The following is a 15,307-nucleotide window of genomic DNA, read 5'->3' as shown; positions in this document are numbered from 1 at the left end:
GCCGGGTGATCCTCCCCCTCCGTTGGAGGCCCCGCCCACTCGAATATTAATGGCACCTTAATTCTTTAGGTATGGAATTGATGTATGGAATAATCAGATGGTGGCAATTTTTGCTGATGGTTAAAAACTAATTTATATATAAAAATGTATAAATAAATATATAATATCTGATGATTTATTGCAATAATACCATACCATAATTTTAATGTGCAATGAATGTACTGTATATACATGACCATATTTTTATATTGCATAGATATTGATATTGATAGATCTTGATATTGTAGCTAAATTGATTGATTGATTGAATTTGTATGCCACCCGTCTCCGTGAACTCGTGGCGGCTCACAGCATATCCATAAAACAATATACAATTTACAACCGGATCCAATTAATATAATTAACTAAAAACATTATATAAAACTAAGTATACATAATCATTAATTCAATACAACCAAATGTATCAAACAAATATTATGACATCAAAATGCTCGCTAGCAATTATCACACTCTGCCTAAGTTCCTTGTGTTTCAATAATTTTTTTCTAAAGGAGCGGACATTTGTTTTCTTTTGAAGTAAATATTAACTACGGCAGAAACACAAAGTTTTAAAATGTGATTTTGAAATATACATTTTGACAGACTTTTAAAGAAAATTATTGTGATACCTGATTATTTTCAGCAATTCTTTGTTTAAGACTTAAACTTTAATTGATGATGAAGTTTTTGTTTTACTCTTCAGTGGTTCTCGCTTGTCAAACCTGAATCCTGTTTTAGGATCTTCTTCCTTATTAGATGCTATTATTTTAATATGATATTAAATAGCTTTACTACCACCGATATATTATACAGTATTATAATATAAAATATATCTATATCTATGTCTGTCTGTCTGTCTGTCTGTCTGTCTGTCTATCTTTCTATCTATCTATCTATCTATCTATCTAACCTATCTATCTTGCATCTATCTATCTATCTATCTATCTATCTATCTATCTATCTATCTATCTATCTATCTATCTATCTATCTATCTATTCAACCAACCAACCAACCAACCAACCAACCAACCAACCAACCAACCAACCAACCAACCTTCTATCTATCTATATACTGTATATATCACGTTTTTGCTGAATTTTAAAAATTAAGGGAGACTAGGATAGCGCTATTTCGGCCTTGTTCTGGCCTCATCAGCTAGCCGTACCCTTACTGGGATTTGATCCTGGGGCTTCTGCCTTGTAAGGCAGAGAATTAGGCTCTAGGCCACCAGAATTAAGCTCTAGGCCACCAGATCTGCGGAGAGGGGCGGCATACAAATCTAAATAATAAATAAAATAAATAAATAATATATAATGTTAATGTAATATTAATGGGGGAAAGATCAGAAGCCACATGAGAAAATATTATTTGACTGAAAGAGTTGTAGATGCTTGGAACAAACTCCCAGCAGACGTGGTTGGTTAAATCCACAGTCACTGAATTTAAACATGCCTGGGATAAACATAGATCCATCCTAAGATAAAAATACAGGAAATAGTATAAGGGCAGACTAGATGGACCAGGAGGTCTTTTTCTGCCGTCAGTCTTCTCTGTTTCTATGTTTCTCAAGCAGGAGACCCTGTCCAGTCTCTTCTTAAAATCCTCCAGTGACGGAGAGCCCACAAAATCTCAGGAAATGTCCTTTGAAGGACGCAGGAAGGAGGGATGCCCAACCCCCTCTGCCTTTCAGCTCTGGATTTTAAAAGCCGTGATTGCAAATATGAATCCTGACACAGCAAATCTGAAGGCTTCCCATCCATTTAGGGGTCATTTTCATTTTCTGGCAACGATGGAGAGTGCATTAAGCCGACTGTTACTGTAAAAGTGGAAAGGGAGAAAAAAGTTATAGATTTGGGAAAGGGAGGGGAGAAGAATGGAAGATGAAAGAAAGGGAGGATAATGGAAAAGAGGGAGGAAGGAAAGAAGAAAGGAATAAGGGAGAGAAAGCAAGTAAGGAAAGAAAGAAAGAAGGATGGGTGAGAATGCAAGGAAGGAAGGATTTAAGGGAGAGAGAACAAAAGGAAAGGAAGGAAGAAGGGACAGAACACAAAGAAGGAAAGACTTAAGGGACAGAGAGGGGAAGGAAGGGAGGAGAGGATGCAAGCAAGGAAGGAAAGATTTAAGGGAGAGATGAGGGAAGGAAGGAAGGAAATGTAAGGGTCATAGAAGGAAAGGAAGGAAGGATTTAAGGGACAAGGAAAGGAAGGAAGGAAGGAAGGAAAGAGAGAATGCAAAGAAGGAAGGATGGATTTAAGGCAGTGTTTCCCAACCTTGGCCACTTGAAGATATTTGGACTTCAACTCCCAAAATTCCCCAACCAACATTTGCTGGCTGGGGAATTCTGGGAGTTGAAGTCCAAATATCTTCAAGTGGCCAAGGTTGGGAAACACTGATTTAAGGGACAGAGAAGGGAAGGAAGGAAGGAAGGAAGGAAGGAAGGAAGGAAGGAAGGAAGGAAGGAAGGAAGGAAGGAAGGAAGGAAGGAAGGAGAGAATGCAAAGAAGGAAAGATTTAAGGGACAGAGAAGGTAAGGAAAGAAGGCTTGATGGATAGGCAGAAAGTGGCCCTGAAAGATGAAAAGAATGATTTCATCCAATCGGAGAAGAGTGGGCGTGACCACGACAATTAGCCAAAGAATAGCTGGAGCGGAGATGCGGGAGGGATGCAGACAGCGCGTGGCGTGGGGAGGAGGTGTTTACAGAGACCGCTCTTTGGAGAAAAGGAAGGGAAAGCTGCCCTTCCATTGGTCGTCTCCTAGCACAGAGGCGGAGGCGGGAGAAAAGCGATTGGTTCGAGACAAGGGGCGGGCGGGAAGGCAGGAAGCCGCACCCCTTTGATCACTTGTGGGGACTTCGACTCCCAGGATTCCTGAGCCGCGAGCTCTCGGGAGGCGGCCTGGATCTCGCGAGACGTTCCGCAACGCGCGAAAGTTGCCCGCTTCGCCGGCCGGGATGGCGCAGAGGAGAGGCGGCGGTCGCGGAGGAGGCGGCGGCGGTCGCGGAGGAGGCGGCGGCTGGAAGCGCCGGTGGGCTGCGGAGCCCCAGGCAGAGGACGCCGAAAGGGAGACCCCTCGGTGAGGACCCGCCCCTCGTGTCAGGGCTCTGAGGCGGGGCGGTACAGGCCGTCCTCGCACATACGACCGTCGCTAAGCGAGACGCCCTGGCCCGTTTTCCGACTTTTCTCGTGCGGTTGTTAAGTGAATATCTGCCATTCTTAAAATTAAAGACAATGACTTTTATCCCCATTGAATGTTGCTTGTCGGAAGGTCACCAAACGGGACCCTGGTCATAAGTACGAGTCGACAGCCGAGCATTTGAATTTACAATCACGTGACCATGGAGGACGAATGAAACAAGGGTCATTAAGTGGGAAATTCAGTTTTCCTGCATTTTTCAGATTTCTGACTCCAAATGAGCGAACTGTGCAGTCGGGTGTTAGGAAAAGTGGGTCGAATGCTTGGCTGCATAGCTAGAGGTATAACATGTATGTTTGTGAGTGACATAATATAATATGTTTGTGAGTGACATAGGGGAAGGCTTGGTAAGGAAGGTTTGCCTATTTGCCGATGACTCTAAAGTGTGCAGTAGGGTTGATATTCCTGGAGGGGTCTGTAATATGGCAAAGGATTTAGCTTTACTAGATAAGTGGTTAAAGCAATGGAAACTGTAGTTCAATGTTTCCAAAGGTAAAATGATGCACTTGGGGAAAAGGAATCCTCAATCTGAGTATTGTATTGGCAGTTCTGTGTTAGCAAAATCTTCAGAAGAAAAGGATTTAGGGTGAGACATTTCTGACAGTCTCCAAATGGGTGAACCGTGCGATCAGGCAGTAGGGAAAGCAAGTAGGATGCTTGGCTGCATAGCTAGAGGTATAACAAGCAGGAAGAGGGAGATTGGGATCCCGTTATATAGAGCGCTGGTGACCACATTTGGAATAATACTGTGTCCAGTTCTGGGGTCCTCACCTACAAAAAGATATGCATCAAACTGAACAGATCCAAAGACAGGCTACAAGAATGGTGGAAGGTCTTAAGAATCAAACTGATCAGGAAAGACTTCATGAACTCCATCTGTACAATCTGGAGGACAGAAGGGAAAGGGGGGGACACGATCGAAACATTTAAATATGTTAAAGGGTTAAATAAGGTTCAGGAGGGAAGTGTTTTTAATAGGAAAGTGAGCACAAGAACAAAAGGGCACAATCTGAGGTTAGTTGGGGGAAAGATCAAAAGCAACATGAGAAAATATTATTTTACTGAAAGAGTAGTAGATGCTTGGAACAAACTTCCAGCAGACGTGGTTGTTTTCTCTGAGACTTAAAACAAATGGGGACAAAATATTTTTTTCTTGCTGCAGGGATGACGGCTCCTCCACTTCGGCGCTTCGGCGTCTAGAGCGCAGCCAGTGGACGGACAAAATTGACACGCTCTTTGGATTCGAGAGAATTAAGGAGCCGGCCGAAAGGACGGGATGGTTGATTAACATGCACCCGGTAGGAAACACCTCTCTTTCCTTTTGTTTATTTATTATGATTCTAATTTGTAACCTTCCCAATCAGTTTCCAACAAAAATACCACTTCATTGTGGTGATTCATTTAATAACTGCAATAAAAAATGGTTATAAGCAGGGTACACAAATCAACTTGATTTAAATCACTAGGAAAAAGGCTTGATTTAAATCAACTTGATTTAAATCATGATTTTTAAAGAGCAACTGTCATTTCTGTCCTGCAGTGGGTGCTCCTCTGACCCACTGTTGACCCACTGACAGTCCCAATATTACAGAATATATATACAGTATATATGTCACATGTTTTTTTGCTGAATTTGAAAATTAAGGGAGACTAGGATAGATCTATTTCGGCCTTATTTTGGCCTCATCAGCTAACCATACCCACTGGGGCTTCAACCTGCAACCTTTGCCTTGTAAGGCAGAGAATTATCCTCTAGGCTACAGTATCCAATCCCTTCAGCTCTGCACCAGGGAAGGGTTACATATTTTTGTGTCGAATCACCCTGGTGTATTGAAGGAACATCACAGCTCCTTATTTGCCTCTCGGCCCAACTCAGGGCCATTTCCAAGGCAGTTAATTTTATTGATAGCCGACAATTCTATCTGTATGTGTCACATGTTTTTTTTTTTGCTGAATTTGAAAATTAAGGGAGACTAGCCATACCCACTGGTACTTGAACCTGCAACCTTTGCCTTGTAAGGCAGAGAATTATCCTCTAGGCTACAGTATCCAATCCCTTCAGCTCTGTACCAGGGAAGGGTTACATTTTGTGTCGAATCACCCTGGTATATGTGTGTGTGTGTGTGTCTCATTTTTTTTTTTTGCTGAATTTGAAAATTAAGGGAGACTAGGATAGATCTATTTCAGCCTTATTTTGGCCTCATCAGCTAGCCATACCTACTGGGACTTGAACCTGCAACCTTTGCCTTGTAAGGCAGATATATATATATATATATATATATATATATATATGTGTGTGTGTGTGTGTGTGTGTGTGTGTGTGTGTGTGTGTGTGTGTTTTCGTAAATTTTCAACAACACAAAGATTGGAACCTCAGCCTGAAGATGGTGAATGTGATTTCGCCGAAACGTCGCATAGACATGCAAAACATTACACAGGGCAAAACCCGAACTCAGAACAATCTACATATATATATATATATATATATATATATGTCACATGTTTAAGCTGAATTTGACAATATATATATATTGACAATATATATATATTGAATTTGACAATATATATATATTGTCTCATGCTACATAACTCAGCTACATTTCATGCTGAATAAACTAAATTACGATCACATCTTAAATAGAAAACTGTCTTTAGATTTTTTTTACTCCTAAAGCATAGAACAAATTCCAATCACAATTGTGGTTGTAAGTAAAGGACTAGAGGTATTACAATCCTGTAACTAAACACTTCAATGTATCTGAAATATTTTTCAGTTTCAGAACTTCAAGGATTTCCATCCTTGCCTCGAGCCTCCCATTTTCTCACGTCCAATTTAGCTCTTGGCTGGGATATTATTCAACATATTGACCTGATAGAATACTTCGCTCTAAAACAGTATGTTAGGAGAATGTGATTTTCTGATTAAATGGCTTTAGTAACTTTGTTTGTTTTAGACAGAGATTTTGGATGAAGATAAACGCTTAGTCAGTGCTGTGGATTATTATTTCATTCAAGAGGATGGAAGTAGATTTAAGGTCAGTAGTCTCTTTAAACTGGGGTTTTGAAAGGGGATACTTATCCATGGGTACATTTTAAAAGTACTGCTTGAAATTTGGAGGAAGATTAGATATGACATATGGGATTGTAGCACATACATGTTAATACATGATACATAATAATACATAATGCAGATTGAAATAAGTGTCTTTGACTGTATTATACTGTGTCTCACCTAGGCAACTTATTTATTTATTTATTTATTGGATTTGTATGCCGCCCCTCTCCAGACACTCGGGGCGGCTAACAGCAATAATAAAACAGTGTACAGTAATAATCCAATACTAAAAATGATTTAAAAACCCATTAATATAAGAAAAACCAAACATACATACCATGCATAAAATTGTAAAGGCCTAGGGGGAAAGAGCATCTCAATTCCCCCATGACTGACGGCAGAGGTGGGTTTTAAGTAGCTTACGAAAGGCAAGGAGGGTGGGGGCAATTCTAATCTCTGGGGGGAGTTGGTTCCAGAGGGTCGGGGCTGCCACAGAGAAGGCTCTTTCCCTGGGTCCCGCCAAACAACATTGCTTAGTCGACGGGACCCGGAGAAGACCCACTCTATGGGACCTAACTGGTCGCTGGGATTCATGCAGCAGAAGGCGGTCCCTGAGATATTACTCCAGTTAGTCAAGAAATTAATCAAGAAATACAATCACCTATAAAATCTGTATGGATTGATCTCTCTGGCTTCTCTTGTTGCTTTATCATTTACTAAACACTTTTCTATCTTCAATGCAAAAATATCTCCCATTTTATAGATGCAGTAGAGTAGACTAAGAACAATTTGTCTCATCTTAGGTTTTAACTGGTAAGAAAAAAAAAATGACCTATTTGTAAAACATTGGAAACTCACCTTATTTACTTTGTGTTCTCTCCTAGGTGGCTTTACCCTATAGGCCCTACTTCTACATTGCAGCCCAAAAGGTAATCTACATTGGCAACATTTGGGTTTCAAGCCTTAAGATGTTTGGACTTCGGTCCATTGTAATATGGCATAATTCAATACTTCATTTGGCATTGTACTTTAGAAGTAGTAAATTGCAAGTAAGTTGTTCCTTAATAATTGTGGCATGCAATAATATGTGCTAGTGGCTTATGCACTGAGAGATTTGTGTGTGCACACATATATACAAGTATGCTTTTGTGTTTGTATTAGGATTTTTCATGAACTATTAAGTCTGCACTACTATTACTACTGTTTTTTTTCCCATCATTCCTATCACCCATTTCCTCCCAATTATGACTGTATGACTGTAACTTGTTGCTTGTATCCTTAAGATTTTTATTAATATTGATTGTTTCCTCATTGCTTATTTGACCCCCTATGACAATCATTAAGTGTTGTACTTCATGATTCTTGACAAATTTATCTTTTTGTTCTGTCGGGCTCTCTGGTAGAATCCTCCCAAAAATTCACAGGTACAAATTTCAGACACACACACGTTTGAAAATTCAAAACAATGTTCTTTATAATGAAAATTCACTTAACCTAAGCCCTCTTTTGGTATAGCCAAGAGCCCTCGTCTCCAAACAACCTGGTCATTTGTACAAGTCCCTTATCAGTTCTGTGATACTTAGCTTGCAACTGTGAGGCAATTCACAGTCCTTCTTCTTTCACAAAGTGAAACACACTTTGCTCTGGTTTAGTTTCAAAGCGGGGAAAAATTGGCACACAAAAGGTCCAAGTCAGTAAAGCAGTCACGAAACACAACGATCAGATAATCCTCCACAATGGCCAAACCCACAGGCTGCTCTTTATAGCAGCCTCACTAATGACCACAGCCCCACCCAACCACAGGTGGCCTCATTTTCTTTGATAATAATCTCTCAGTTGTTGCTGCCTATGCATCGCTCTCCGCATGCGTGGCTGTGTCATTAACTCCTGTTCTGAATCCAAGGAGGAGCTAGATAATTGATCTCCTTCTGAGCTGTCTGCCTCACTCTCCTCTTCACTGTCACTCATGTCTTCTGGGTCAGAGGAGCCTTCATCATCAGATTCCACCGGGGGCAAAACAGGCCTGCAGCATGTGGATGTCTCCCCCACATCCACAGTCCTTGGGGCAGGAACTGGGCCAGAGCTAACCACAACACTTTTCTGAGAGCATCTGCACCAAAGACAAATTCCTTGAATGTGCAATCACACATGGCCAATAAAGAATTCTATTCATTATTAACAATGACAAACAATCTTTTTCTGAAATTTCCTCACCATCAATTGCAGCAGGGTGATGGATGTGCTTTAATAGTATCTTACTTCAAAGAAGCTGGAGCTAGAGAAAGGTCTACTCCTCATTCCTTCCTCCTTTGCAGATGTACAGACAATTTCTTACAAGCTCTTTTGCTCTGGTAGAATTGGAGTGGTTGTAGAAATAAGTTCTCTTTAAGCCATTTAATATAACGTTTCTTTTTAGGGTTGCGACCGAGAAGTATCGTCTTTCCTTTCCAAGAAATTCCAGGGGAAAATAGCAAAATTGGAAATTGTATCCAAAGAGGACCTGGATTTGGTGAGAAATGGACTCAATAAGATGATTTTAATAAGATGGGCGGCTTTACCTTAAGATGTAGTGCAGGGGTAGGCAAAGCTGGTTCTTCTATGACTTATGGACTTCAGCTCCCAGAATTTCTGAGCCAGTTATGCTAGTTCAGGAATTCTGGGAGTTGAAGTCTACAGTCACTCATGCCCTCATCACCTTGAGATTTGACTACTGTAATGCTCTCTACATGGGGCTACCTTTGAAAAGTGTTCGGAAACTCCAGATCGTGCAGAATGCAGCTGCGAGAGCAATCATGGGCTTTCCCAAATATGCCCATGTTACTCCAACACTCCGCAGTCTGCACTGGTTGCCGATCGGTTTCCGGTCACAATTCAAAGTGTTGGTTATGACCTATAAAGCCCTTCATGGCACCGGACCAGAATATCTCCGGGACCGCCTTCTGCCACACGAATCCCAGCGACCAGTTAGGTCCCACAGAATTGGCCTTCTCCGGGTCCCGTCAACTAAACAATGTCATTTGGCAGGACCCAGGGTAAGAGCCTTCTCTGTGGCAGCCCCGACCCTATGGAACCAACTCCCCCCAGATATCAGAGTTGCCCCCACCCTCCTTGCCTTTCGTAAGCTCTTAAAAACCCACCTCTGTCGTCAGGCATGGGGGAATTGAAATATTCCCTTCCCCTAGGCTTATAAAATTTATGTATGGTATGACTGTATGTATGACTGATCTCTTAAATTGGGGTTTTTAGATTTTTTTTAATATTAGATTTGTTTACGTTGTCTTTTATTGTTGTTAGCTGCCCCGAGTCTGCGGAGAGGGGCGGCATACAAATCTAATAAATGAATGAATGAACGAATGAATGAATGAATGTCATATAAGAGCCAAATTTGCCTATACTGTACCTGATGTAGAGTGATAATCTTGAGAGAAATAAATTCCTAGAGAGAAATAAATCCCTGCCATTGAATGAAGGAAGAGTGTGTCTGATTGACAGGGCTGCAATGACTTTTAAGGCTCAAAAGTTGCCCGAGCCCGATTTGCTTCAACTACTGTATTTTTAAAAGCCTTCTTTTTTACTCGATTTGGTGGTCTTAATTGCTTTTATCCCATGCATCTCTGTGAATCAATCTTGCAAAGTTTGAGGCTGGTTTTTTCTTCCGTTTTAGCCAAATCACCTGGTTGGCCTGAAACGAACTTATATCAAGCTTTCTTTCAACACCGTGGATGACCTGATAAAAGTCCGCAGGGAGATTACCCCTGCGGTCAAGAAGAATAGAGAACGGGACCAAGCTTTGGACACTTACACCACCCTGCTTACTAGGTAGGGTAATCCAAGAATATAGTCCAAGCTCTAAGCTCGTAGCCCTTATAAGAGCATCTTGATTGTCCTCACCACTCTCTGTATGGACTTTCTATCTGAGGCATTGCTGCTACCAAACAGATGGGTTGCTGGGTTTTTTTCCCTAGTGCTCTCACTGGGCATACTCTGAACCATGAGGAGGAGCCCTCGAAGAAGACGGCAGATCAGATGGACAACATCGTAGATATGCGGGAGTACGACGTGCCTTACCACGTCCGTCTGTCCATCGATCTGAAGATCCATGTGGTGAGTTTATGATCTGCCCTGTCACGGAACTGTGACAGGGAGGTTTTTATTTGGGGGGAAACAAGGCATCTATCTATCTATCTATCTATCTATCTATCTATCTATCTATCTATCTATCTATCTATCTATCTATATCATCTATCTATCTAACTAACTATCTATCTATCTGTATCATCTATATATCATCTATCTATCTATCTATCTATCTATCTATCTATCTATCTATCTATCTATATCATCTATCTATCTATCTATCTATCTATATCATCTATCTATATCATCTATCTATCTATCTGTATCATCTATCTATCTATCTATCTATCTATCTATCTATATCATCTATCTATCTATCTATCTATCTATATCATCTATCTATCTATCTATCTATCTGTATCATCTGTCTGTCTACCTACCTACCTACTTACCTACCTATCTATGTATCTTCTTTCTTTCTTTCTTTCTTTCTTTCTTTCTTTCTTTCTTTCTTTCTATCCATTGTTTCCCTGTAAATAAGACCCTGTCTTATATTTTTTTGAACCCTGAAATAAGCTCTTGGCCTTATTGCTATGCACTCAAAAGCCTGATATAAGACCATTGTAAGTCTTCGGAGAGGAGCGGCATACAAATCTAATAAATAATAATAATAATAATAATAATAATAATAATAATAATAATGATAATGATAATAATAATGATAATAAATAAAATATATGAGACAGTTGGCAATTGTCTGGATTTTGATCCTGTTGGCCCTGGGGACATGATGGAATGGTCGTAAGTGTGAAAAATGCTCCTAAGTCAACTGTTGTATGCCGTTGTATCTTTGACGGGTCACTAAATAAAATTATTGTAACTCAAGGGCTACCGGTAGAAGAGTGAATAAAGACCAGGACCAAATCCCATCTCAATGTCATCCTTTTAACTCCGTTTGGTCCTCTTATCCCTTGGCAGGCTCACTGGTACAACGTTCACCACCGGGGAAGCAGTTTTCCTCCCGAGATTATTCGACGGGACGACATGGTGGAACGGCCTGTGAGTATCTCTGCAGAGGCTCTACAGAAACTTTTCTAAAACCCCCAGGCCTTGAAACATGGCCTTGTTGGCATGGAGCAAGCGTTCTCTCAAATGCCTGACCTTTTTTATTATCTCTTTTATTCACTCACCATGAAAATCAGTCAAGTGAACTTTTTAAAAGTGTATCACAAGTACCATCGACTGGTGCTGATGGTTGTAGCCAGCATTTTACAAAAAGATATTTATCAAATTAAAAGGGTCCTAAGACGGGCTACAAAAATGGTGGAAGATCTTAAGCATCAAACGTATCAGGAAAGACTTCATGAACTCAATCTGTAGAGTCTGGAGAACAGAAGGGAAAGTGAGGACATGATCGAAACATTTAAATACGTTAAAGGGTTAAATAAGGTTCAGGAGGGAAGTGTTTTTAATAGGAAAGTGAACCCAAGAACAAGCGGACACAATCTGAGGTTAGTTGGGGAAAGATCAGAAGCAACCTGAGAATATTATTTGACGGAAAGAGTAGTAGATCCTTGGAACAAACTTCCAGCAGACGTGGTTGGTCAATCCACAGTCACTGAATTGAAACATGCCTGGGATAAAGATAGATCCATCCTAAGATAAAATACAGGAAATAGTATAAGGGCAGACTAGATGGACCATGAGGTCTTTTTCTGCCGTCAATCTTCTAGGTTTCTAACATGAGAAAATATTATTTCACTGAAAGTAGTAGATGCTTGGAACAAACTTCCATGCCTGGGATAAACATAGATCCGTCCTAAGATAAAATACAGGAAATAGTATAAGGGCAGACTAGATGGACCATGAGGTCTTTTTCTGCCGTCAGTCTTCTAGGTTTCTAACATGAGAAAATATTATTTCACTGAAAGAGTAGTAGATGCTTGGAACAAACTTCCATGCCTGGGATAAACATAGATCCATCCTAAGATAAAATACAGGAAATAGTATAAGGGCAGACTAGATGGACCATGAGGTCTTTTTCTGCCGTCAATCTTCTAGGTTTCTAACATGAGAAAATATTATTTCACTGAAAGTAGTAGATGCTTGGAACAAACTTCCATGCCTGGGATAAACATAGATCCATCCTAAGATAAAATACAGGAAATAGTATAAGGGCAGACTAGATGGGCCCATCTGAATAGATGCCAGAGTCATCGTAGTTCAGTTTTAAAATCATGCTATCAGCTAGGTTTTTCGTTGTTGTTGTTGTTGTTGTTGTTGTTGTTGTTATTATTATTATTATTATTATTATTATTATTATTATTATTATTATTATTCCTTCTAGGACCCTGTTGTCCTGGCCTTTGACATTGAGACTACAAAACTCCCTTTGAAATTTCCTGACGCGGAAACAGACCAGATCATGATGATCTCCTACATGATTGACGGCCAGGTGATTTATTATCGCTGCCATTTAGTCCCATTGTGTTGTATTGTATTGTATTTTTTAAAAATTGTATTTATTAGATTTGTATGCCGCCCCTCTCCGAAGACTCGGGGCGGCTAACAATATAAAAAGACAATGTAAACAAATTAATATTAAAACAATCTAAAAAACCCTAATTTAAAGAACCACTCATACATACAAACATACCATGTATAAATTCTATAAGCCTAGGGGGAAGGGGAAAAATTTCAATTCCCCCATGCCTGACGACAGAGGTGGGTTTTAAGGAGCTTGCGAAAGGCAAGGAGGGTGGGGGCAACTTTGATATCTGGGGGGAGCTGGTTCCAGAGGGTCGGGGCTGCCACAGAGAAGGCTCTTCTGCTGGGTCCCGCCAAACGACATTGCTTAGTCGACGGGACCCGGAGAAGGCCAACTCTGTGGGACCTAACCTGTTGCTGGGATTCGTGCGGTACAAGGACTTGCCAAAGAAAAGTGGCGTTTAGAACAAAGGGTCTCCAACCTTGGCAACCTGAAGACTTGTGGCCTTCAACTGACAGTAAAACTGGCTGAGGAATTCTGGGATCCACAAGTCTTCCAGTTGCTCCCACCCCCTCACCCACCCTGCCACTGGTCCGCAGAGCCGGAAAATTTGGGGAACTCTGGTTTAGCTGGGGTGGCGCCGTGGTTAGAGTGCAGCACGGCAGGCTCCTTCCGCTGACTGCTAGCTGTAGTTCAGCGGTTCAAATCTCACCACCGGCTCAAGGTTGACTCAGCCTTCCCTCCGAAGTGGGTCAAATGAGGACCCAGATTGCTGGGGGGCAAGAGGCTGACTCTGTAAACCGCTTAGGGAGGGCTGTAAAAGCACTGTGGAGCGGTATATAGGTCTAAATTCTATTGCTAAGAAAGGGGAAAGTGGTACCAGACCCCGGGGGCAGCACTGTTGGCGGGGCCCCAGGGGAAGAGCCTTCTCTGTGGCGGCCCCGACCCTCGGGAACTAGCTCCCCCCAGAGATTAGAACTGCCCCTACCCTCCTCGCGTTTCGCAAACTCCTTAAAACCCACCTTTGTCGTCAGGCACTGAGATATCTCCCCCGGGCCTATACAATTTATGTATGGTATGTTTGTATGTATGTCTGTTTAATAATGGGGTTTTTTTAATATTTTAAATTGTAAATTATTAGATTTGTTATAAACTGTTTTTATTGTGTCGTGAGCCGCCCCGAGTCTACGGAGAGGGGCGGAATACAAATCTAATAAATAATAAATAATAATAATAATAACTGTTCCAAATTGCTATCTGGAGTGGCACCTCTTTTCTCCTTGTGTGGTTCAGGGATACCTGATCACAAACCGGGAGATCGTCTCGGAAGACATCGAAGATTTCGAGTTTACTCCCAAACCCGAGTATGAGGGTCCGTTCTGTGTATTCAACGAACCTGATGAGGTAAGCTTCCCCCTGTGCCCCCACCCCAACCCCGTGATCCTTACATTTATAAATTAAATCGAATGGCTACCGAACTACGCAAGTCAGTTTTTCACAAAATATTGTTAACTTATTTGGGTATGTACATGCCCTATGGATAGAGGACAGATAGATAAGTAGAGAAATAGAAAGATAGATACATAGACAGTTAGAAAGATAGATAAATATAGAGATACTGTAGATATAGAGATGGATAGAAAGATAGACAGATAGATAAGATATACTGTAGATAGATAGATGATAGATATAGATTGACAGACAGACAGACAGATACAGAGAGAAAGAAAGAAAGGTAGATAGATAGATAGATAGATAGATAGATAGATAGACTGTAGATCATCTATCTATCTATGATAGATAGAAAGATGATAAATATACTGTAGATATACAGACAGACAGACAGATACATACATACATACATACATACATACATACATACATACAGACATAGATAGATACATAGATAGATACATAGATAGATATATATATAGATAGATAGGATAGAGATAGATAGATAGATAGATAGATAGATAGATAGATAGATAGATACATACATACATACATACATACATACATACATACATACATAGATGATATAGATATCATGTTGTAAGCCGCCCTGAGTCTCAGAAGGGTGGCCTAGAAATCGAACTAATAAATAAATAATAAATAAATATACTGTAGATAGGTAGACAGATAGATAGATAGATAGATAGATAGATAGATAGATAGATAGATAGGTAGGTAGGTAGGTAGATAGATAGATAGATAGATAGATAGATAGGTAGATAAATATAGATAGATAATGTAGATATATTGTAAAGGGAGGGACGGAGGAAAGGAAGGAAAGAAAGAGAGAAAAAAAAAAGAGAGAAAGAAAGAAAGAAAGGAAAGATTATACCAGGGGTCCCCAACATTGGCGTGAGTGCACAGCATACCAAAAACCTGGCCATGCAAACAAGATTTCCCTAGCTGGTCTCTCTCTGGGAAGTCCATCCAAGTATTCATGGT

The 15,307-nt window shown here is 40.6% G+C and overlaps 1 protein-coding gene across 1 annotated transcript in view; it reads left to right on the top strand.

Moving 5' to 3' along the window:
* The first annotated feature begins 2,981 nt into the window (after positions 1–2,981).
* LOC139172790 (DNA polymerase epsilon catalytic subunit A-like) overlaps positions 2,982–15,307 on the top strand; it is a 14,074-nt gene continuing 1,748 nt past the window's right edge. Inside the window, exons 1-10 of the mRNA XM_070762011.1 lie at positions 2,982–3,113; positions 4,396–4,531; positions 6,188–6,268; positions 7,173–7,217; positions 8,705–8,797; positions 9,953–10,107; positions 10,254–10,392; positions 11,344–11,424; positions 12,713–12,820; positions 14,147–14,271. Coding sequence (XP_070618112.1) covers positions 2,992–3,113; positions 4,396–4,531; positions 6,188–6,268; positions 7,173–7,217; positions 8,705–8,797; positions 9,953–10,107; positions 10,254–10,392; positions 11,344–11,424; positions 12,713–12,820; positions 14,147–14,271 — 1,085 coding nt within the window. The 5' untranslated portion in view covers positions 2,982–2,991. The remainder of the gene's footprint in view (positions 3,114–4,395; positions 4,532–6,187; positions 6,269–7,172; positions 7,218–8,704; positions 8,798–9,952; positions 10,108–10,253; positions 10,393–11,343; positions 11,425–12,712; positions 12,821–14,146; positions 14,272–15,307) is intronic.

Source organism: Erythrolamprus reginae, chromosome 10 (genome assembly GCF_031021105.1).
Source record: "Erythrolamprus reginae isolate rEryReg1 chromosome 10, rEryReg1.hap1, whole genome shotgun sequence".
Taxonomy (NCBI): domain Eukaryota; kingdom Metazoa; phylum Chordata; class Lepidosauria; order Squamata; family Dipsadidae; genus Erythrolamprus; species Erythrolamprus reginae.
Note: the sequence above shows the minus strand (reverse complement) of the source record. Positions and strands in the feature narration are given on the sequence as shown.